Source organism: Podarcis raffonei, chromosome 13 (assembly GCF_027172205.1).
Source record: "Podarcis raffonei isolate rPodRaf1 chromosome 13, rPodRaf1.pri, whole genome shotgun sequence".
Lineage (NCBI taxonomy): Eukaryota > Metazoa > Chordata > Lepidosauria > Squamata > Lacertidae > Podarcis > Podarcis raffonei.
This window is the reverse complement of record NC_070614.1, coordinates 49,537,506-49,561,571: the sequence shown is the minus strand read 5'-3', so window position 1 is coordinate 49,561,571 and position 24,066 is coordinate 49,537,506. Positions and strand designations below refer to the sequence as shown.

General features: G+C 53.0%; 2 protein-coding genes across 6 annotated transcripts in view; one reads left to right on the top strand and one right to left on the bottom strand.

The window, feature by feature from the left end:
* THTPA (thiamine triphosphatase) overlaps positions 1-24,066 on the bottom strand; it is a 54,030-nt gene that overhangs the window by 9,679 nt on the left and 20,285 nt on the right. The window lies entirely within an intron of this gene.
* Positions 1-24,066, top strand: part of ZFHX2 (zinc finger homeobox 2) — a 31,903-nt gene that overhangs the window by 300 nt on the left and 7,537 nt on the right. For 2 of the 4 annotated variants that reach the window (XM_053362908.1, XM_053362909.1), the window contains exons 2-8: positions 13,674-16,204; positions 17,167-17,666; positions 17,970-18,270; positions 19,871-19,936; positions 20,728-20,774; positions 21,890-22,090; positions 23,658-23,790. In XM_053362908.1, the coding sequence (XP_053218883.1) occupies positions 13,729-16,204; positions 17,167-17,666; positions 17,970-18,270; positions 19,871-19,936; positions 20,728-20,774; positions 21,890-22,090; positions 23,658-23,790 (3,724 nt within the window). In that variant the 5' untranslated portion in view covers positions 13,674-13,728. Of the gene's footprint in view, positions 1-10,611; positions 11,161-13,673; positions 16,205-17,166; positions 17,667-17,969; positions 18,271-19,870; positions 19,937-20,727; positions 20,775-21,889; positions 22,091-23,657; positions 23,791-24,066 lie in introns of those variants that run through there. The other 2 variants (XM_053362910.1, XM_053362907.1) reach the window with 2 other exon arrangements.

Sequence of the window (24,066 nt, the reverse complement as noted above, 5' to 3'; positions counted from 1 at the left end):
CAGCAGCAGCAGCGGCAGAGGCAGCCGCCCGGAGGCGGGGATGGAGAGGGGCTGCCGGGCTGGAGCGCGCAGGGCTGGCCGGCCGGAGGAAGGAGGGAAGGGAGGAAGGAAGGGCGCAGGGCCGGGCCGGGGAGCGCGGAAGGCGGCGGAGGAGGCGCAGGGCGAGGCGGGCAGGAGGGAGGATGGATGGCGAGCAGGGGGGACGGACGGCGGAACAATGTGCGGGCGGAGGCGGCGGAAGGGAGAGCCGGGCGGGCGAAGCAGGAAGGGGAGCCGGGCTGGGGAGGAGAGTTGGGCGCCGGGGGTCCCCGCGATGGAGGAGAGGGAGACTGGCCGGGGGAGAGACATGGAGGAATGACAAGCCGGGCAAAGCGGAGAGGCGAGGGGGGCCGCTTCTGAATGTGACAGCAGAATAGGCGGAGGGGGGAGAGGAGGAGGCTGGGCGCGCTCCCGCGTCCCCTTCTTGTTGGGAGTCTTAATCCTGTCTCCTCCCCAAGAAAGGATGGAGGAGAAGAGGAAGTGGTTTTGTGGGGGGGGGCGCAGTGAGGAAGAAGTGGCATTTTGGAGTGGGGGTGGGAAGAAAGGGACGGTGTATTTCCTCCCCCCCCCCGCCAAAAATAAGCAGGGGTGTGTGTTGGGTCTCCCACCAGCGTTCCCAAATCGCCACCATCTCAGGGCGGGGGAGTTGTTAAGAGTCCTTTTTTGGGACCCCCCCCCAGCACTTCTTTCCATTCATTCCCCCAGCCACCTTCCTTTTCCTCCAGACCACCTTTCCCTCTCTCTCTTCCCTTCTTCCTTGCCACACTCTTTCTTCCCCTCCTACCCTTTCCTCTCCCTCTCAAAGGAGGCGATTGCATCTCCCCTCCCTCCCTCCCCTGAGCCTTCCATTCATCACACATCCCTTTCTCCAATTATTGTCTTCCTCTCCCTCCTTCGCCAGCCTCCCTCCATCCCTCCATCCCCTTCCCTTCTCCCACCCTCCTTTCTCTGCCATCTCCCGGCTCCTTCCACCTGTCCCATCCAGCGCCATAAAACACCCTTGGGTGCGCAGCCACCCCCACCCACCCCGTAGTCCCCCCCCCTCTCCTTCTCCCCCTTGCTTGGCCTTCTGACCCCTCGCTTCGGATCCGTCCCTTCTCCCCGTGTCCCTGGCTCAGACCTCTGACAGGAGTGATGGAAGGACCCGCGAAGGCCGCCTGGCAGAGGTGTGCAAGCCGGGAGTGTATTTGGGCAGCTCATATTTTCCAGTCAGCGACAGATTGTCGACACGACGCTCCGTTAGCAACTCATTTAATTGATTTTACAATCTTTCTTCCTTCCCTGCCTCCCTCGCCTTCTGCCTTCGCTCGCTCTGTGGCGCTTAGTGCTACCTCGCTTGCCCGTATCTCTCTCTCTCCCGCAACTGTCACTGAATTTGGTCTTTTATGGGATGGGCATTTGAAACTGGAACAGAAAGTTAAAAGCAGGGTTGGGCTGCCAATTGTTGGACCAGAACTCCTGGGTTCTCCAGAAGTGGGGGAGCCGGATTTACAAAGAGCAAGAATAGGCGATGTGCCCTTATTTCTCTAAAAGGGTTCTCGTGGATTAAAATGTCTGGAAGGAACCAAAACATTTCCCTGCACCCGTCCGCCCCACCTACCAGTTCCAACATATATTTTGTGTGTTTCTGTTCTGTATATGTGCATTTGAGTTCAAGACTTAATCCTGCACCCTCTGATCTGGTTCCCTCCCCCTCTCCATCCCATAAATAGGGGGGCACTCAGTGGCGAGCAAAATGCACTTTGCCCATGTTCAGAGGCACCCTGGTCTTTGCTTTCAGCAGCAGTGTTCCATTTATGCTGGTCCTGGCGTTTCGGGCCATTAAGGTTGCAATCCTTGCCCCCACTTACCTGGGAAGAAGCACCCTTCAATTCAGTAGGACTTACTTCTTCGCAAGACATATGTCAGGGTTGTCCTCGTGGGTGTGTATGCTATGTTTCCGTGGCTGTTTTGTCAAGCGCTTTTAAAAAAATGCACAAAAGCGCTTTATGGTTCGTCAGTCCTGTTTGCCCTTATGACATCCCTGTGCGATGGGTCGCTGCTATTCCCATTTTGTAGATGGGGAGACTGAGGCTTGAGTGAGTGACGTGCTCAGAGTAACATGAGCTGAGAGACTGCTTCTTAGGTTCCCCAAGGTCCAAGTTCACCAGAAATTAATTTGCGGTGTGTCTTTGTGTCTTTCCAGTGCGATTTTAAAACCAAGTCTCTTGATTTGAATGCTCCAGGCAAATTTTAAACTCTAGTTAAGACTCGGGATGGGAGCAAGATGTGTAAATATATGTGTGTGTGTTTGTGTGTATTGGTTTTTGTTGAGATTATGTGGATCTTGCCGCTTTATTGACAAGTATTTTTCAGAGTTGAATTTTGTAAGTGACATTTGCACATGTTTGGAATCGAAAAAGGCTTTTGAAACGTTTGCCAAGTTTTCTAAACGGTGTGAAATTTCATTTCCGCTCTCGATTCATGCCTCCCCACCACCACCTCGGGCTATGTTTTTTGAATGCTCCCTGATTTCTGAAAGTCATTTCAGGGATTTCAGCTGTGATACTGGCATGTTGGACAGATAGACAGGACTCAGTGGGGTTGTGCTTTAATCTGTGCTGAGGTGTGTTTGTTTGTGTGTGTATAGGTGTGTATATTATATTAATACACACCAAACCCCATGGAGCAGGGGTCTTTGCATCTTCTTGCCCTGTCGATCCCTCCTCCCACTTTCGAGTCGCAGGTTTTGTGTTTGAAACATGACTCCTTCAGGATCATCACCTGCCCACGCAGGCTGAAAAAGCCATTCTGAGTTTTATTTCTTTCTTTCATTTGCAAGAGCACAGTTTGCATACGCTCCACAGTGCCATGCCAGGGCGAGGTTAGAGGTGACCACGACTGCCGGGGAACGGCAGGCGACGCACAACGCAAAATTAAAAAAAGATAAAACAAAATAAAGCCGTTCGGCTCGCGCTGCCAAGCCCTTTCAAAGCCACAGCCCGAGAAAAAAACCATTCCCTTCCTCCAAGCCCTCAAAAAAATTGAAAATGCAGCCAGGAGACACTTTGGTCTGGCAAACTGTGTGAAACAGCACCAAACACGCGAGTCTCCCCACCCCACCCTGAGAAAACAGCAAACGGGTTGTGCAAAAGCTGGCTTGTGTTAGAAACGGTTTGCTTCTAACTCTAGATGTGTCAAGAGTTCCAAGTGTGCTGCTATTTGTAATTGATAACGGACTTCTGTTGTGCGTTTACAATGGACTTAAAAAAAACCCAACTTCTTACAACAAGCCTGCGAGGCGGGCCCCTTGCACTCCTGCTTTTCATTTGAGGAGCACAGACTTTCTGGAGGTCTCTGGGCAGGGTTGAGGCCTGGATCCTGGCCTCTCGCTTCCCCCTCGGACCCTCTGCTGCCTTGGCTCTCCAAAGCTTCTCAAAGCCCCATCCCAGTTCCTAAAAGGCTTGTGGGCTGGCTCAAGGTTGAGGGCAGAGTGTTGGTTCTCCACACCCTGATCTTCCCCGATCTCTCGCCCTGGAAGATTTCCCAGAGGGTTTGGCCTACATTTGGGCAAGCTAATAAACAAAATGAGGCACTCTGCATGTGGCCAGAGGCGCTCTCTCTCTCTCTCGCTCTCTCTCTCTCTCTTGTAAAAAATAAATGAATCATTACATGCTCCATTGAAGGATTTGTTCCAAGGCTGACTCGGATGAAGCCCCAGGAATGGTTAAAATCCCACACTAGTCAATAAATCAATCCCATGCAGACACCTCACAAACTACCAGCGAGGCCGACTCTGTCATACAGTGCATAATTAACTTACGGAAGCTCGTTGCTTGCGGTGCAGCGCATGGTCGCAGGCTCTGATTCCTTGAAAAGGGGATTAGACTAATTCACAGAGGAGAGGGTGTGTGGTTTCTTCTTGCCGTCCCAGCTGAATTGAACCTCCATATATAGAGGCAGCCTACCTAGGAATTGGGATGCGGGTGGCGCTGTGGGTTAAACCACAGAGCCTAGGGCTCGCTGATCAGAAGGTCAGCAGTTCGAATCCCCGCAATGGGGTGAGCTCCCGTTGCTCGGTCCCTGCTCCTGCCAACCTAGCAGTTCGAAAGCACGCCAAAGTGCAAGTAGATAAATAGGTACCACTCCGGCGGGAAGGTAAACAGTGTTTCTGTGCGCAGCTCTGGTTCGCCAGAAGCGGCTTAGTCACGCTGGCCACATGACCCGGAAGCTGTACGCCGGATCCCTCAGCCAGTAAAGTGAGATGAGCGCCACAACCCCACAGTCGTCCGCGACTGGACCTAACAGTCAGGGATACCTTTACCTTTACCTAGGAATTACTAGAATCTGGGGTCAAACAACGCAAGAAGCTTGGTGCTGTCATGCCTGGGAATCCCCCGTTACTGGCCGCTCAGGTTAGATGGCCATTTGGTTTGACACCTTGAGCGCCTGGACAGGGACACATGGAAAGTAGAAGCAAATAGCTGCGCCAGGTTTGCGCGCAGCAAGCATGCGCCTCACCCCACAAAATGGCAGCACCTCCGGCTAAATGGATCTGAACAGGATCAGATAGTTCAAAAGCACACAATACACGTTATTCTTTGTAAAGATGCCGTTGGCGCCTTTAGACACCTGTGAGGAGGATGTGGAAGAGGTGACCAAAAGTAGGAGTTAATCAAGGACACATCGTGGGCATGCATCTAGATTTCAGCAATCTCTGCAATCTCTCTCTCCCTCAGAGAATCCTGGGAACTGTGCTTTGTTCAGGGTGCTGGGAATTGTAGTTCTGGGAGAGGAAAACTACAGTTCCCAGGATTCGTTGCAAGAAGTCGTGTGCTTTAAACCAGGCATAGGCAAACTTGGTCCTCCAGATGTTTTGGGACTACAACTCCCATCATCCCCAGCTAACAGAACCTGTGGTCATGGATGATGGGAGTTGTAGTCCCAAAACATCTGAGGGGCCGAGTTTGCCTATGCCTGTTTTAAACAGATGTTGGGTATGCCATGCCTTGGATCATGTATGCTGCATTAGCGCACATGGCAGCCGCATCGGTGCAGCATGTACATGCTCTGTGTTTGTCTTGTTTGTCTTCAACTCCACCCATGGTTGCAGTAGCATAGATGGGCTGTAGGTGGGAGAAGGAAGTGTAGTCCCCTGGGCATAGAGACTTGAATTTCCATGGCTCTGTGGCCTAAGTCAAGTCACTCATCCTTCAGAACAGTTGCCCTCACCCTCAGGATACGATTCTGGTAATGCACACTTTCCGCCTCAGCTGTACAATCTGTCAGGGCCACTCAATTCTTAGTAGGACATCTCGACTTGAACCACAAGCCTCAAGGTCCCAGATAGCTCTTCTCCAGTGCCCAGCTTAACACAACCTCGATTCCCCCAGCCCTGCGTTGAGGCAAACGTTCCGCCAAATTGTACCAAGACAGTCTCGCGGCTAGTTCAGCATGCATATAAGTTGTAGTGCAATGTGTGACTCTCTTTCAAAAATCTCAAGCCAAGTTGGTAGTCCTTATTGATCCCAAACCCGGCTTCTTTAAAGATTGTATCGGAAGTTAGAAGGGGACTGGGGTGTCCAGCGTCGCCCTTGGGCCCTTTGCTTTGCTGGCAGGAATAAGCTATGCAAATATATGCAGATAGGTTTGTGACTTACCATATGTGGAGCTCAGAAAAGGTTCCTTTTAGCGCCACATTAAGGTTTGCTTTAAACAGTAGTGGAAGTCTGATATTTTGCCTACCCTGTACAGATCTAGCCTCGGGTACCTGCTGTCACTGGGCTGTAGGTCAGGTGTTGTTGCTGCTGCTGCCGATTTCCAGGCAGGTGCTCACGATGCGAGGAAGCGGTGTCCCTGCATGTCCCACAACCCTCTGGGATGCAGCAAAGCACTCTGGGAGATGGACTCTTGCTTCTGCAGGGATCCGGCTGTCCATGCTGGAAGCTGCGGGGAGCGTGGACTCGCACTTGTGACTCTTGGCGCAAGAAGTCCCTTGACATCATGCCACCCTAGCGGTCTGCCTCGTCTTACCTGTGCGCTGGTTCTAGCCTGTCCACACCTGCGCAGCCCCAGGGCAGGCCTCTGCAATGTGTAGGGAGAAAGCTCTCTCTGATTACACTGCTGTTTTAAAGGGGTTTCTGCATAATGCGGTTTTGAGGACATGTTTTCGTGTGTGTGGGGGAGAGCAGAAAGGGAAGTCTGCCCACACCTGGCCACTGCCCCGGGGGATGCTGGGATAGCTCAGTCCTCCCAAGGCAGACACGCAAAAGCTTGCAAGCAACTCTTTTATTCAGAGTCCTATTTATTTGTTGCATGGTGCCACTTAGACACGAGGGGTGCGAAACCTTTGGTCCCGGGTCCCGAATGTGGCCCTCCAAGCTTGAAATAATGTATTCCATTTGTTGCTCCACCTACTTTTGCCCTGGCCCCGCCCACCGCTGGCATCTAGCCCCCAGGGAAGGTAGTCCTCAGAAGGGAATTTGGCCTTCAGGCGAAAAACAGTTTCCCAGGTCTGATGTTCACGTTTGTCAGGGAACAGAAGTAGAGGAAGGGATGGTCCCTGCCCGGGAGGAGCTTACAAAACATGAAGATGTGCATTTTTAAAAACTTCTCCTCCAGGAAGTGCTTCAGGATAGGTAGAGCATGAAGCTGGATCAGGGCCCACCCCCATTTCTCTCTTTCTCCCCTCTTTCTGCAGATGCTGGGATCCCAGGCACCACGCTGCCTCCCCACCGCCATAATTTCCTTGTGATGTTGTGCAATTGTCTTTTAAGACCCGGGTGCCCTTGGAGAGAGAGGACACTCATATTTTGCAACACTACGTGAATGTGCTCACAAGCGCATTTTCCCACCTCTCGCACTCAAATGAGATTTCACAAGCATGCAAAAACTCAGCAAAATCTCGCAATTCAAATGCACCCACTTTAAAAAAATAAAAACAACTCGGCACATTTTTCAAGGGGCAGAAGTTCAACTTTAATACTTTTATTTGAAAACAAACAAACAAACCTCCAACCTCCAAAAGCCAACCCCTAAACCTTTACATCTTATTGATCAATTCTTAAGGCAGCCGTCTTATTTACACTTTTGACTTTTCTCTCTCCCCGCCCCCTTCCCTCTGCCCAACCGGATCCCTAATCAGAAAGAATCTCATTTGGGTTTTGGGAAGGAAAGAAACCCGCATTGTGAAACTTTTGAGACACACCATTTGGCCCCCAGGTCTAAGGCACATTTGTGCAGGTTGGGGTTTTGACGGGACAGCTAACCTAATTCTGTCATCCTGACTCTCGGATTAATTTATGCACCAGTCCTTGCTGAAAAGCATATATTTGCATACACCAATTTAGAAGGGGTGTGTGTGTGTGTGTGTGTGCCTTTCAGCTGCCCCCTCCTCCTCCGTCCCCCCCCCTTTCCCAGATCGGAGAGTGCCAAAAAAGAAAACACACACACACAAAACAACCCAGGGTGCCTCTTGCTAAATATTGTATGCAAATCACATACAAATGAAGCCCTAAGTGCGTTGCAGGATTAAACAAAAGCAGGGAGAGGAGGCGCATTAGTCTGTATATTCGCCCCCCCCTTGTCTCCCCTTTTGCCCTTTAGAGGAAAGAGAGTTGGGGGGGAATCAGGCCTTTTCCCCCCAGTTTTTTTTTTACAAAAGCAGCTCCCCTCCAGACCACGCTGGAAATCTGTTGTCAAAACCAACCTTAACCTTCTCTTCACCCGCCCCCCCCCCGCCCAACCTCCTTTTCTTCCTTCCCTCTCCTGGATGTTAACAGGACTCTCATCAACCAGTTTAGCAAATATTTGATGATGGGGAGCTGGAGAAGAGAAGAGGGGGGGGGGGTGCGCGGCAGATTTGATAAGAGGAAGGCGCTGAGGGGAAAAATTATGGGGGGGGACGGTTTACAGATCGGGGCTTGAAGGGCATTAGCCCAAGCTTTGGTGGGTGGGTTTGGGGGGGGAGAGGGAGGGAGGGAGAGGAGAGGAGATCCGCCAGCGCCTCCCCTCCCCGCTGCGCAGGGTAATTTAAAGCGCTGGCTGTCACTGTGCTTCTCGTTTTATTGACTCTGGCTGCCTCCCCTGTCACCCCTAGACATTAATCTCCCCGTTAATCGCCCTGCGCGGAGCCCCTCCCCCCCTCTGCGCCTGCAGGACCCCCCCCCCGCCTCCTCTATGGGGAGAGAGAGAGAGAGAGAGGACCCCCCCCAACAACCTCTCCTCCGCCTCCTCTTCTTCCCCCTTTCTTTTCTTCCGTGGCCTGCCTTTGCCTTCTCTTAATATATATCCAAAGAGGATGCAAACATCATCAGCCCCCCCCAAATATTCCCTTTCTCTTCCATGAATTTATTCCTCGTTGGGTTTTCATCCCTCTTTCCCTCTCTCTTCCCCCTCCATCTCTGCACTTTCTCTCTCTCTCTCTATCCCACCCCCCCAAGCCAAATCCTTCCCCATCCCCTCCCTCGCCCTTTTCATCTCCTCCATTTCTCTCTCTCTCTCTCTCTGCTGCCTTCTTCTCTCCTCTCCCTCCCTCATCTGTCACGCTTTGTCCTTTGCATTCCCTCCACTTCATCATGCTGGGGTTGCCCCCCCTATTTCTTCTCTCCCCCCCCCACAACATCCTTCCACTATCTGCCTCCCCCCCCATCACACTTTGGCCTCTGTTACCTGGATGTAAGACCCACTGACCCGAGGAAATACATTCCTCAGGATTGGGGCCTGCATTTCTCTATACTATATGTATTTTCTATATGTATTTTCCTTCTCCTTTCTGCCTCCTCCAATTCCCCCCCCCCTTTCACTCCCATTCTCTCTCCCTTTCTCATTCCTATTCGATTCTCAACATCACGCCTCCTGCAATCTCATATCTCATTTTTCTTCCTCCTTTTTTTTCTTCCTTTCTTCCCGTTCTCTCTCTCTCTCTCTCTCTTTCATCCCTCCTTTTCTCTCTCTCTGTTCTCCCCCCCCCCCACAATGCAATCCCCAACCAACCAACCAACTCACCCCCCCCCAAACGCTTTTGTGTGTCTGGCTCCCTCATAATAAATATGCAGCCGCCGCCTAATTATGTCTCCCGCCTCCTTTTCTCCTTAATGAGACAATTTGCATTGACTAACCACCCTCTGAAGGGGGAGGGGAAGAGAAAAGGCATGTGGGGGGGGGAGAGAGAGAAGAGAGGAAGGGCGCAAGAAAGCACATTTCCTCTCTTTCTAACCCCCCCTCCCTCGCCACCAATTCTTCCTTCCTCCATTACAAGCGGAGGAATGAACAGAAAATATTAAAAAGTTAACAGGGTGTCTTTACTCCTGGGACGCAAAGATAATAATGTTAAAGGGCTGAGGTGGGTGGACGACTGAGGGGGGGGGGTTGTGTGTGGACAGACAGGAGGGAGAAGAGGAAAAGCTGGTTGTGTGGAAACCAGGGAGGTAGATGTGGGCACATGTGGGCCTCGGGTTCAGGTAGAGCAAAACATGGCTCCGGTTCAAAACCTTGCCAAGCTGTTGCCAGCCAGAGTGGACAATATTGAGCTTGATGGACTAGGAATGTTCCCACCTGAAGGGATTTTGGGGGTGCGCGTGTGTTGGGTTGTGCGGCTGGTATCTTTGCCACCCCAACTCCGTCTCCACTCCCCGTCGAAACCGGTTTGAAGCCTGTTTGGTTGCCATGGCTCCCACAACTGGTACAGAGGGTGATATTTGTGACGGGCGGGGGCGAAGGAATATCTCCTCTCCTTGCCCCCCCCCCCATTATCTTCAACTCCCAGCATCTTCGGGGGGAGGTCATGCCAGCCCACACTTAATTTGGCTGGGGCTGCCGCCCCGTGAAAAGTCAAACGAGGGGGGGGGTAGGGATTTTCAAGAAGGAATACCCCAAGTTTCATTTCCCTGAGGGGTACACCCCCCCCTCACAAATTTACAGCGACCGACAATTATTTATAAAAGCATTCATATACCAGCCTCTCAGCAAACATCAGGGGGGTATATAGCAAACATAAAAGCAACAACAACCAAAACACCATGGCAAATATTGGGATCGTCCAGTAGTCTAGTTCTGGGACAGAGCATCACTGGCCCTTCAGAGGTTGAGCCAGAACTCAAATCATCCCTAACCATTGGTCATGCTGGCCGGGGTGTGCTAAAGTTGGGTGTGCCACATAACTCAGAGGCGCACATGTTCCCCCACCTCTGATCTTGGTTCGCTTGGATTCACTATTGGCAGGGGAGCTGAGAAACTCTTGCGTGGAAACTCTCCTGCCTTGTCACGGTTGGGTTAGTGGTGTGTCAGAACGTTAGCTTAAGAGAGGATTTGGAGCTGGAAAAATGGATGTCATGTGTTTTTTTTGGGCAAAGGGTTGGCAGGACAGGTATGTCAAGTTCACAGGAGTTGGCAGGGTTGAGGTTCACGGCAAACGGAAATGGCTTTCACGCAGAAAGCACCTCCGATCTGTGGAACGCCATGCCACAGGATATCACGGTTGCTGCTGCCGTTCTCTGCCTCCGCCAAAGGAATGGCAAATCTGAGAAGGACGGGTCGGCTTTTGACACCTGCCAGTCCTAACTCCTGGAAGAGCCTCTGTGCTCCAGAGTGTGGGCCCTCGTCCCTCTGAGCTGATGAATTACAGTTTGGAAGGGTGGCGGACATTTGAGCTAGTACAACCTTCCTGGGAAGGGATATTTGCTGAAATAACATTACAAATCAGAGCGTTCTGTGTAATCTGCGTTTCGGTTTATTAACAATTTTTAAGGAAGACCAGCTTGCTTTATTCTATAAGGGGGTGTGTGTGGAGAGAAAGAGATAAGTGGATTGACAAGTAGACAAGTGGGTGATATCTAGCCTTGATGTGTTGTGACTGAAGGAAATGGAAACAAAAATGAGGAGGAGTTTTATAAGGCCTTTTTGGTGGTGGCTCCGAAGCTTTCTGGCTCTCTCTCCCAAGACCCTGCATTCAGAAAACAGTATTTGTTTGTTCGTTTCGGCTTTTGGCCGAAGAAGTTTTTATGCCTCTGGTTTTGACTGCTGCCCGGAATATATTAGAATGTCACGTCGAATTGCTTTTTGGGGGAGAAACTGAAATGAGGATATTGGCGATGTGTGATGGAGGAAGGTGCTTAAAATGTACATCAAACACACTTGTATTAAGTGAGTAGACCTGCGGATGGACTTGGGGCGAGGGTGGAGTTCAAGTGCTGCGGTTTGCCCTTCCTAACAGGCTGTGGGCCCACACCTGCGCGTGCCGCCGTGTGGCCTGGGGAGATCTGTAGATAGGTGTGCGTACGCGTGCCCTTAATTTCAAACTTAAAGCTTTTCTTGAAAGCCCGCCCTCTCTAATCCTGGATGTCTGGGGAATTAGCTTTGGGTTCTCAGCAGTGAGGAACCGGGCATCTTGCAGATGCTCAGATGCAGTGCTGTGCGTACAGTGTTAGAAACTGAGATTATGGAAGCAAGGAGCTAAATGGCACCTTAAAACTAGGTTATGGGCGCAACAACGGAATGTCTAGGCGTGCTTTTTTACAACAAGAATACAACGCTGAAAATGAATGGACTGCAACCAAAATATTACGTGCATTTTTCACGTGATCTCATCCTTCTCCTGCCTACCCCCCATATATTCTTCCGGGTGGCCGCGCTATGGCGGACGGATGGTGAAACTGACCCGCCTAATATTCTTAAGAGGGTCTCTTCTCCAGTCTTCAGAGAGTGGCTGGAAGTGGGGAGGCAGAAAAAGGTCCTCCTTTCCTTCCGCTCTGCAGTTTTAATCTGAAATCTTAGGCGCAGCGCTGCGCCCAGAGCTCAGAAGCTAATGAGATTCCCCGTCGCAAAATGCGCCTAGGACGACGGGAGTTTCAAGCGATGTCTACGTAAGGGCTGAACTGAATGCCAGGAAGGTGGGAGGATGAGTTGGCCGTCTAAATGTGGGAGGAAATGGAAACTGCAAAGTGGGGCTGGGCAGTTGCCAGGAGAACCTATTCCTGCCTCTGACGGGTTGAGCAGAGAATGTGGGGATGGATGCATTTGCCTAGTGCTTGTACACTGCAGAATGGAAGGATTCCTGTTTTTCTTTGCCCCCTCCCCCACTTTTATCAGCTGCTGGCATGCTAAGCTATTAATTTGCATTGCAAATCCTTCCCCAGCCCAGATCCAGAAGAGGAGCCTTTTGCCTTTCCCCCCTTTCCAGTAGCCGGGCTGTTTGCCCAGAGTCGTCCTCATGTTTTTGCAATTGCCCTTCCAGGAGTCCCTGACCCACCCACCTCCGCCCTGCCATAACCAGCTCGCCTCTCCCCGTATTGGGAGCTGATTTAACACGAGAACAGACATAGCTAGACAACATGCAGCTTGAATAAGTTCCCACTGAACATTTATGGCCTTTCTCGGAAGCTGGGACCTTTTGCACATAAAAGCAAGCACTATATCCCTGAGCCTGGAGTATAAGAACTACCTTATATCTCAATAAGCCTATCCCTGGCCTGCAACGGCTCTCCACAAAAGGAGTATTTCTTGTCCTCTGCTGGTCCTTCCAAACTTGAGGGGCCATGAAATTGAATCTGGGGCCTTCTGCAAGCATAGCATGCGCTCCACCGCCGAGCTGAGGTCCCCTCCCGTAGAGTTTGATTGGTAGGGACCCCAAGACATCCCATTATATTACAGTCATCAGTGAGAGAGCAGTATGTGCGAACGCTCCCCAGAGTATAATTTGGGGGCAAGAGTGGTGGAAGCTGTTTCAGGTGTTTGCACAATCACTTTGCCCATCCAGAAGCGGGATAGGATGGAGATGAGGAAGAGGTTGGTGGCGGGTGCAAGCAAGGCTTCGTGGTAGATGTAGCTCCGTGGTAGAGTGTCTGGATGGCATGGAGAAAGATCCACGTGGGGCTAGGAGAAAACCCTGCCTGAAATCCTGGAGAGCAACTGCTGGCCAGTGCAGACAACACAGAGCTAAACAGATCACTGGTCTGACTCCGTACAGGCGTACCTTGGGATCTTGAACGCCTTGGGTCCTGAACAAATCGGCTCCCAAACAATCAAAACCCGGAACTGAGTGTTCTGGTTTTCGAACATTCTTTCGGAAGCCAAACATCCGACGGGGCTTCCGCAGCTTCCGATTGGCTGCAGGAGCTTCCTGCAACAATCCGAAGCCGCGCTTTGGTTTTCAATCGCTTTGGAAATCGAAAGGACTTCTGGAACGGACTCCGTTCAACTTCTAAGGTACGACTGTATAAGGAAGCTTCGTATGTTCCTACTCAATTAAGCTAAAGTCACTTTAGATGAAGCAGCCTTCCACACCATATATTTAAGGCAGTATCATTTTGCTTTAGGCAGCCATGGCTTCCCCAAAGAATTCTGGGAGTTGTAGTCCACTAAGGGCGCAGATAGTTGTTTGGAGACTCCGATTCCCCTCCCAGAGCTACAATTTTCAGAGCGGTTCAATCTGTCAATCCTTCTTCACAAGGAACTCTGGGAACTGTAGCTCTTGGGGCACCCTTGAACTACAGCTCCCAGGGTTCTTTGAGAGAAGCCGTGTGTGTTTAAAGTGGTTATGATACTGCGTTTAAATGTGTGGCGCAAATGTGGCCTCCGGCAGCTTTGCACACCAAAAGGTCCGAGAACGAGAAACAAGATTTCACACCTGGCTGCCTTTTTTTCTGTTTCCCCTTCAGGGTCTCGGCTCCCGTGCTGAGATGACCCCTCCGCACCCCTCGCGCCCGCACCGCCATGGACGCCCCCTCTAACTCTGCCTCCTCCTCCTCCTCCTCCTGCTCCGCTGCTGCCCCCCCGGCCGACGGGCAGGATGACAGGGCCGCGCCTCGGCCCGCTCAGGACTCTCCTGCCTCTCCAGCCACCAAAGAACCCCCCCTCTCGGACCCTTCCTCCTCTTCCTCCTCTGATGCCCCCTCTCCCAACGACACCATGAGGCCCTGCTCCGGTTCCCAAGCGGCGCTTGGCTCCGCGAAGCTCCCGGCCGCCATCTTGCCTGGGCCTCTCCTCCAAGCCGACTGCGGCCTCATGACGCCAAACCCACCGCCTTCCCCGCAAGCGGCGCCACCCGGAGAAGATGGGAAGAAGCAAGAAGCAGAAGGCGGCGGAGAGGGGGAAGAGGACGGCGGGCGCAAGGCCCCGCTCTTCTTCTCCGCCGAGGGCTCGGCCTATCTCCTCAGCGGCGGCCACGTTCTCTTACCAAAGGGCTCCCTAAGCACCACATCTCCCCAGGTGTCCGTCCTCCACGTCCAGCGCGGTGGAGGCCCAAACCAAGGCTTTACGTCTACTGACCAAATGTCCCAGAATACCTCAGCGCCAGGCGAGTGGACCCCTCACGGCGCCTTCTACAGTTTCCGACTGGCCAGGGCCCCCCCTCGAACCATGTCTGCCAAAAACGCTCCCACCAAACCCAAAGATGCCCCTGCCGCCGCCCTGGCGGAGGACGAGGAGAACCTCAAAGGGGAAGCCGACCTTGGCCGAGAAGGGGAGCTGCCGTCCCCACCCATCTGGCTTTGCCTGATCTGCCGCCTCTCCTTCTGCCGGGGGCGCCCCTTGGCGGCTCACGCCCGCGTAGCCCACGGGGCGCAGCCGAGCCCCGACGAATGCCAGGCCCTGTCTGGAGGGGCTTCTGCCGTGTTCCAAGGGACCGCGCTTGGCTTCCTCGAACCAAATAAGCCCACCACCAAGGCAGACCTCAATGTCCGAATGTGTAGCAGATGGGTGAATGTAACGGAGGAGGAGGAGGAGGAGGAAGAGAAGAAGAAAAAGAAGAAGAAGGGGAGCCCAGGAAAACCATGCGAGCCACCAGATGCCAAAGAGTCAAGGGTCGGCGGCGAGCCCTGGGCAAAGGGAGGCGCGGAGGAGAAACCAGAAGAGGAAAAGGAGGAGGAAGAGGAGGAGGAGGCAGCAGCAGTGGTGGCCGAAAATCAGAAAGAGGAAGGGAGGCTTCTCCCAGACCAAAGCTCACACGGCCAAAGCCCACCCACGGGTGCCAGCACCCCGCTCTCAGAGACGCCGCTGAAGAAGGCTAACAGCAACAATGCTGCAGCTGACGTAGGATTGCCCAAGGAAGACGCCAACGCGGAGTTGGCCAACGAAGCCGTTGGGTTGGCCAACGAAGCCTCCAGTGCAGAGCTGGCCAGAGACACCGCTCGCGCCGAGTCAGCCGGCGGGACGAACAGCTCCGGGCTGGGCACCAAAGTGAACAACGACAGCCCAGCCAACGCCAACCTGGACGCCGGTCGGGTTGGGTTGAGCCACGACGCTGGCGCAGCCGACGTGACGCATGGAACCGTCAGTGTTGGGATGGCCAGCGAGATGGTGAGCGCAACGTTTGAGGTCAACAATGGGCTGAGCGGTAGCAGCAGCAGCAGCAGCCACAATGGAGGGCACTCGCTCTCCTTTGGGGAAGACTTCACCGCCATGGCCTACTCGGGGCTGACTTTGTCCGGCCACATGTCCTTGCTGCACTCGCGCAACTCCTGCAAGACCCTCAAATGCCCCAAGTGCAACTGGCATTACAAGTACCAGCAGACCTTAGACGTCCACATGAAGGAGAAGCACCCCGAGAACAACAGCCACTGCGCTTACTGCAGCACCGGCGGGCCGCACCCTCGCCTGGCCCGGGGTGAGAGCTACAACTGCGGCTACAAGCCCTACCGCTGCGAGGCCTGCAACTACTCCACCACCACCAAGGGCAACCTCAGCATCCACATGCAGTCCGACAAACACCTGGCCAACCTGCAGGGCTACCAGGCCACAGGGGGAGGCGGCGGGGCCCCCTCGGTGGCGGCCCCGGTGGCGCCAACCCCATCGTCGCCCGAGGAGAAGGAGTCGAAAGGCAAATCCTCCTGGCAGTGCAAAGTGTGCAGCTACGAAACCAACATCTCCCGCAACTTGCGCATCCACATGACCTCTGAGAAGCACATGCAGAACATGCTTCTGCTCCACCAGGGGCTGCCCCTGGCACTGCCCGGGCTCCTGGGGCAGGCCCAAGCCGCGCCAGGGGGCAAGGGGCAGCCAGAGCTCTTCCAGTTCTACGGCGCTCAGGCCCTGGGCCACTCACACCATGCACACCCCCACCACGCTCACGCCGCGGGCAGCTCAGCCCTGCGGGGGGACAAGCCCATGGAGCAAAGCCAGATCTTGCTCAACGGCGGCTTCCCACACCTCAACGCTGCTGCTGGCAGGAAGATGGCTGCCTTGGGCTCAGGTAAGGGATGGTCGCCTCCTCTCCCCAATCATGGCCACCGCTGTTTCTGTCCACGTGGGATCTAAAGGCTGGGTGGGAACCTCAATTGATAATGAATAGGCCTCTTGTGTCGTTCGTTCTCTCCCTTCCCTTATAGACCACATTCCCACAATACGTTTAAAGCCCTGTGAACAGTCATGGCTTCCCACAAAGAATCCTGGGAGCTGTAGTTTGTTAAGGGTTCTGAGAGCTGTTAAGAAACCCCTTATTTCTTCCCCAGAGCTACACCTCCAAGGGCTGTGACTGTTTGAAGGGGTATCAAAGAGCTTTAAATGTGCTGTGTGAACGTGGCCACAGTCTCTACTCTTGTTTTGTTTTTTGGTCTTTGCAGTTTTTCTTTCCGCTCCTTTCTGTTTTGCTCCTCTCACTCGCTATCTCCCCAGCTTCGGTGTATTGCCATTATGTAGTTTGTGTTTTTCATATTGCATTTTCGTGTTGCGAACTGCCTTGAGATCTACGGATAGTGGGCGGCATGCGAATTTAATCAATAATAATAATAATTAATAATAAGGGACGCAGGTGGCACTGTAGGTTAAACCACAGAGCCTAGGGCTTGCCGATCAGAAGGCTGGCGGTTCAAATCCCTGCCACGGGGTGAGCTCCTGTTGCTCAGTCCCTGCTCCTGCCATCATAGCACTTTGAAAGTACGTCAAAGTGCGAGTAAATAAATTGGTACCCCTCCAGCGGGAAGGTAAACGTTGTTTCCATGCGCTGCTCTGGTTCGCCAGAAGTGGCTTAGTCATGCTGGCCACATGACCCGGAAGCTGTACACCAGCTCCGTCGGCCAATAAAGCAGGATGAGTGCCGCAACCCCAGAGTCGGTCACGACTGGCCCTAATGGTCGGGGTCCCTTTACCTAATAATAACAACAACAATAATAATTATAATAATATTTTGAAGTGTGTCTCCCTCTCCGTCCATAGGCAGTCATTCTGCCGCCCTTCTCCCCACAGCTCCTGCATCGCTCTCTCCAGAGCCCGCCCCACCTTCCCCGCTGCCGCCCCACTCTGTGCCAGACCTGGGGGCTCCCCAGAGGCTGTTTGGGTGCCTGGTGTGCCAAGCCTTCAACACGGACAGCCTGGAAGCGCTCCTGAGGCATGCGTCGGCCCCCCGCTCGCTGCCCGAGGCTGAGTGGAAGGAGGTGTCGGGCGACTTGCACCGCTGCCGGCTCTGCGCCTATGGCACCCAGCTGAAGGCCAACTTCCAGCTGCACCTCAAGACCGACAAGCACGCCCTCAAGTACCAGCTGGCGGCCCACCTGCGCGAAGGGGGCAGCCTCGGGGCCCACATGGGGGCAGAGCTTCCACTTGGCCCGCCCCTCCACCTGCACTGCAATCTCTGCGAATACGAGACCAACAGCAAGGAGAAGATGAGGCTGCATGTGGCGGGAGCCGGCCACCAGGAGGCGCTGCAAGGCTACAAGGTGCCGGGGTCTGAGGGAGTGGGCGGGGCTTGTGGATGACACGGGGAGTGGCCTTCCTCCAACTCCCGCCAAAACGGGGGCGGAGCTAAGCTGTCCTTTTCAGGGCGTTCCTAACCAAGTGGGTGGAGCCAAGCAGAAAGGGGGTGGAGCCACAGGAATGGGAGGGGCTTTAGAGGAAAGGAGGCGTGCCAGAAGGGAAAGAGGAAAAGAGCAGGCGTGAGAAGGGGCAGGTGGGATCCACCTGGAACGTTGAACGGATCCCATGTCCTTGCTATCTGCAATTCTTTCCTTCTCTCCCGCTAGTTCCTCCTGGAAATGGAGGCCACATCGGCAGCGCCGCCAGGCCCCGAACCTGCCCCGTTCCGCTGCCTCCTTTGCAACACGGATGCCCCGAACCGCCTGGCCATGATCCAGCACCTGCGCTCTCCCCAACACCGTGACTCCCACGGCCAGTGGCGCCTGCAGCTCCTCCAGAACGGGGAAGGCACCCCGGGCCTCGAAAGATACATCTGCTTCGCTCCCGCCAACCCCGCTGGTAACGGCCCTGCAGGTTGGCCATGGCGGGCACCCCGTGCCGCCGGAGAGGGTGGCAAACCCGCAGAAGGTGCCAGGCTGCAGATTTGCACTGAATGAAGGGCATGAATGGTGGATGGTGGGGAATAGCAGCAATAGTAGTAGGGGCTGAATTTTGAGGAGAAGAAACAGCAATTCTTGCAAATGTTCAAAGTGGCAAGGCTGTGGGAGGTTTTTTTGGGGGGGGGGTGGAGAACTGAAGGTCGGATACCGAATACTCTTTCATTCCTCCATTGTCTGCCCGCCTTCTCCCCCCCTTCTCTCTTTCACACCCCCTTTGCTTCCCCACGTCTTCCCCTTTTGCTCTGCGTTTAATGCATGCCTGTGTCCGCAGATATTCAAGCGAGAAGCTGCTGAACGCTCCATCCTCCTCTTCTTCCACCGCCGCCAACCTCCCTCTCCTTCTCTCCCTCCCCCTCCCCCCCCCAGCTTCATAATGGATTATGACAGATACTGGGGTGGTTGCCTAGCAACCCGCAGGAAGAATGAAGGAGAGGAGAAATGAGAAAGAGAGATGTAGGGACCGCAGCCGGGCGGGGGGGGGGGGAGGGAGAGGAAGAGAGGAAAAAAGGGAAGAGAGAAAGAAATAGGGAGGAAGGATAGAGATCGCCTTTCCTCCCTTCCTCCCCTTCTTCTAGCTGGTAGCTGCCCTCATCCACCTCTCGCCAGGTGCCCAGGGCGGGCACCCCCCCACACACACACGTGATGCGAGTTGGCCTCGTTCCCAGCTTCAAATTTATCTTTCAAAACATTGTTGACCCTGCAAATGTTCCGCCTCCCCCTAACACCGCACACCTGAGAGTGTGCAGAAGTGTCAACAAGGATCAGCTGCATAAAATGCATTTAAAATGTGGGAAGGGGAGCTGTGTGGGTCGTGGGGAGGCTAGCGAGGGGCTCCAGCCCTGAGGGCAGACTCCAATCCAAAAGATGAGAATGGGTGGCTTTGGCTGGGTAGGTAAAGCAGTCCTGGATAAGGGGATCATTCATTTATTTTTTTGAGCAGGGACCTTAGTGGAAGCGAGAGCATAGGGTGCGGGTGTCCGGGGTGGGTGTCTGCTTATGTGGGGAAGGCATATGGGGAGATTTGAGGCAGTTAGGACAAGGCAATAGGGAAAGTGTGCACCGGGAAAGGGGGGGGGGTTGCCGGATGAGAACACCCTGCGTTGTGAGAAATGGAGGTCTTAACATCTTGGCGGGTGTATTGAATAGTGTTAATTGAGTTGCCAATGGCAGTGAGGTTGCTACTGCCGGGCGGGAAGGCAAGTCCGTTCGATATTAACGATCCCACTTGGGTTGAGAGTTTAATTAGTCTCTGACGAGGATAAAGTCCTGGATCGTGCGTCATGCCGGCTCTCGCAGCGTCGGCGGCGGAATTCCCTCCTCTCTCGTCTCCCTCTCCCCCCCAGGTTTCCCACCTTCCAAACTCCCAGGTGAAAGAGGAGGAGCAGGAATATCGGCCAGGCTATCTGGGTGGTGGAGGGCTCTGGAAGTTGGGCCACAGCTCCCATCATCCCTGCCCATAGGCCATGCTGGCTGGGGGTTGGTGGAGTCCAACAGCATCTGCAAAGCCCACCCCCATTTCACTTCTCCCTCCACCCCGCACCCACATGTGTTTCTCTCCCTGTCTCTAGGGAAGGAAACGTTGCCAGAAAACCTGCCCCCCGAAAAGGAAACGCAGAGTAAAGCCCAGGCGGCTGGTGAGTGACTCCTCCCCTCTTGTGCAAAGCCACGCCCACTGGTGAGGTTGCTCCTCCTTGAAGCCACGCCTACATTGCTGGCCACGCCCCTAACCCCTCCCTCGTGGCAGCAGCCCATGCGAAAGGCTCCTCCCATTCAGGGGTGCCAAACACCCCAAATGTTTGTGCCCCTCTTGATTCCCCCAGCGCCACCCTCCCTTAAGGAGGCGGTATTCTGTTGAAAGGCGCAGCCATCCTCAACCAGGGGGCTGTAGCACCAGGAATATGAAGAAAAGACCCTGAAATGCCTTCCCTCGGTTTTGAGTGTTGTCTTAAGTCCAGAGTCCCATTTTGCCACCGCGACTGCTGCAAAAGGAATAATACCAGGGGTATTTGTGGGCGAGTCCCTGCAAGTCTCGCTCCTCGCTTCCGTGAGGCTGGCTGTTTTTATTATCCTTATTAAATTTATTACCTGCCCTTCTCCAGCTGGTCCCAGGGCGGGTTATGGCGATTTTTAAAAAATTCAGCATTTCAAATATCTTGCGCTTGCAGGAATAGGGATGGTTACATTGAGGGGGGGGGCGGCCGCCAAGGCATCCTTTTCAGGGTGCCTGATTCAATGCCCCCCCATTCAGCGGTCCCCACTGCAGTGGGTGGGTGGGGGGTCCTTGTCTGGTACCACCCCCAAGAGCCCCTCTCTCGCCACACCCCTCCATCAGGCCTCAAAGCCCCTTGGAGCTTTTAACCGCCATTTTGAAAGTGTCTGCAGGAAAACACCATAACGTCCCCCCCCCTTTCTTTCCTTCCTGCAGGTTCTGACGAGACTGAAACGAAAGCTGGAGGTGTGGGAGACACTACAGTGAGTGGCGCTTATTGGGGGGCTTTATGGGGAGGGGGCAGAGGTGGGGGAATCACACAGTGTCTCTGAAGCCCCCGTCTCCTCCATTTTAACCCTCTATCTACACGATTCAACGGCGGCAGCCTCAAACATCCCAGTGAAACTTCACTTGGCAGATTAGATTTATTTATTTTTTTGCTTGCTTGCTTGCTTGTTCCTGGTGGGGGTCCAAATGGTTGAATTAAAAACAGAAATTAAGCATCTCTGCCTGCGGGGGGGGGGGGGAATGAGATCCACCCTGATGAAACAAATTGGCCATGACCAGCTGTGAAATACACAATGTTAACCGTACCACTGCATCTTCAAAGCCTGTTTCTTGAATGGGATTGTCTACTTATACTGGTCCCATCCTGATTAACATTGCATTGCCCAGAAAGGCCCGTGATTCTCAAGATGAAAACGTTGGCAAGGTTGTGCAGGCGGGATCAGATCGGTCCTTGCAACAAGCCCTTCGATGTTAACTAGCGTTGGGTTTATTATGCCCGTTTTACAGCTGCCCCCCACTGAGCACACGGGCGCGGACCTGGCGGTCCAGAAAAAGAACAGAACCTCTCATTTTCGCTCGGCTCAACCCTTGACCCGCCTTGTCCTTTCTGCCGATGCCAATCAGCCCTTAGGTGAAATCCTGACACAGACACTTTCATGTCTCTCTTTGATCCTTCAGCCTAAGGCCTTTAAGCCACACACATTCCCCGGTCTGCCGCTTGGGGCACTAGCTTGTTTGTGTGTAAGAAAAGGCAATATTTTGGGGGGTGGGGAGGGGAGTGAGTTTATTTATTTTCTTCCGAAGATGGCCCAGAACCAAGATGAGCAGGTGGGAGCAAGCATGTGTCAGCTCCATCTTTTTAATGATTACTAATCGCCCTTTGTGGTTTCCCTATTAAAAACTTTTTGTTTTCTTTCATTCTGCCTACACCAACATGCCTCCTCCCTCAAAATCCTCAATAAGATATATATGCAAATCCCCCTTTCCGCCCAGGTGCCAGGAAGAGACAGCCTCCTGCTTCCTGGAGCTAACGTTTTCTTTTCTCGAACCTCCATCTCCCCCCCCCCTTCACCTTCTTCCTGCCAAGCAGGTGTTCTGCTGCCCCTACTGCAATTACACTGACCAATCAGCCGAAGCCGTCCGGGCTCACACCGTCTCCCAGCATGCCGTGCAGCCCAAATTCCGGTGCCCACTCTGCCAGGAGCAGCTGGTCGGGCGCACCAACCTCCACTTCCACCTCAGCCACATTCACAACGTGGTGCCCGAATGTGTGGAGAAGCTGCTTCTGGTGGTGAGTTGTTGACTCAGTGGGTACCTCTCCCTGCCCCTCTTCCCTGCCCCACTTAATGTTGGAATCATATTAAGGGTGGAGGGTGTTCAATCGCAGAAACTGCTTTTTCATGTGCCACTAACCCTTTGCAGGTAATTCAACAGGTGAAGCTTTTCCTTCTCTGGAAAGCTTGACCTGTTGGGTCTGCGCCTGTCACGCTGCTATCAAAGAGATGGGGACAGTGTTTGACGATAGGGGCTGGGGAAGATGTGGGGACCCAGTGGGGGGACAACAGGGGGTTATTCGGTTCTTGTTTTTATTTCGATTACAGTGGTACCTTGGTTCTCAAACTTAATCCGTTCCGGAAGCCTGTTCCAAAACCAAAGCTTTCCAAACCAAGGCACACTTTCTCAAAGAAAGTAACGTAAAACGGATTAATCCGTTCTAGACTTTTAAAAACAACCCCTGAAACAGCCATTTAACATGAATTTTACTATCTAACGAGACCACTGAGTCATAAAATGAAAGCAATAATCAATGTACTGTACTATAAAATAAATAAGACAGTATTGTAGATGATAAAAATTAAAATTATTATGTTTTCTTACCTCCACTAATGGTAGTCATTGTTTGGATGGGGGGCTTTTATCCATTTCCACAGTCACACAATCAATCAATCAATCAATCAATCAGTAGCTGAATTGGATTCCACACTGTCACAAAAACAAATTAACCGAAAAAGCCTCAAAAACAAAAACCACAAAATAATAGCAAAAACAAAAGCGCCAAACTTAATCTATTCTGGAAGTCCGTTTGACTTCAAAAATGTTCAAGAACCAAGGCGCGGCTTCCGATTAGTGCAGGCGCCCCGGCAACAACAGCTGACAGCCGCATTGGACGTTTGGCTTCCAAAAAACATTTGAAAACTGGAACACTTCCGGGTTTTCAGCGTTTGGGAACCAAGGCATTTGAGTACCAATGCATTTGAGAACCAAGGTGCCACTGTATATATCTTGAGGTTTTATATTTTGATTTTGTTCTGTGAACCAACCTGAGACCTCCAGGTATAGGGTGGTACAGTGGTACCTTGGGTTACATACACTTCAGGTTACATACGCTTCAGGTTACAGACTCCGCTAACCCAGAAATAGTACCTCGGGTTAAGAACTTTGCTTCAGGATGAGAACAGAAACCATGCTCCGGCGGCGCGGCGGCAGCAGGAGGCCACATTAGCTAAAGTGGTGCTTCAGGTTAAGAACAGTTTCAGGTTAAGAACGGACCTCCAGAACAAATTAAGTACTTAACCCGAGGTACCACTGTATATACATTCTAATCATCATCATCATCATCCAGAGAGCCAAGTGGGGGTGTCATTAGGAGGGAGGTGTTTGTGGCTCCACCGACTGGTGAGCTTTAGCCTGTTTCCGCCATTCGTGAAATGGCCGCAGTAGCATTTTGTAAATACTTTATAAATTGGGGAGTTCTGCATCCCTTCTCCAAATGATCACTAATAACTGCGTCCTCCATTCCCCAGCCCGCCTTTGGCTCATATAATTCTGCTTTTTCTTCTTCTTGACCTTCTCTCCAGGCCACTACTGTGGAAATGACCTTTGCCACCAAAGTTATCCCCGGCCTCAACCTCCCTCCTGACCCACTAAAGCCAGGTGGGACGCCCAGCTCAGAGCAAGGGGCTGGGAACGAACCCGAAAGCCCTCTTGCTGGTAAGTAGTGTGTGGACTGCAAAGAGAGGGGCTTTCACCTTTCACCCGCTAAGGGTAGCATCATCAAGATGCCAGGGATATCATGGCAACCGGGACGCCTGCTTGACCTTAACCTCCCCTCCCTGGCAACCCTTGCCAAAAAACAAAAAATTAAGCAGGAAGAAGCAGCTACTGGCAGGACTAATCAACGGCTTTGTCGTGCCTATTCTCAAGCTTCTCTGTCTGGAGGGCATGAGGACTAGAAACCTGCTTCCTGGGAAACTCATAAGGATGCCA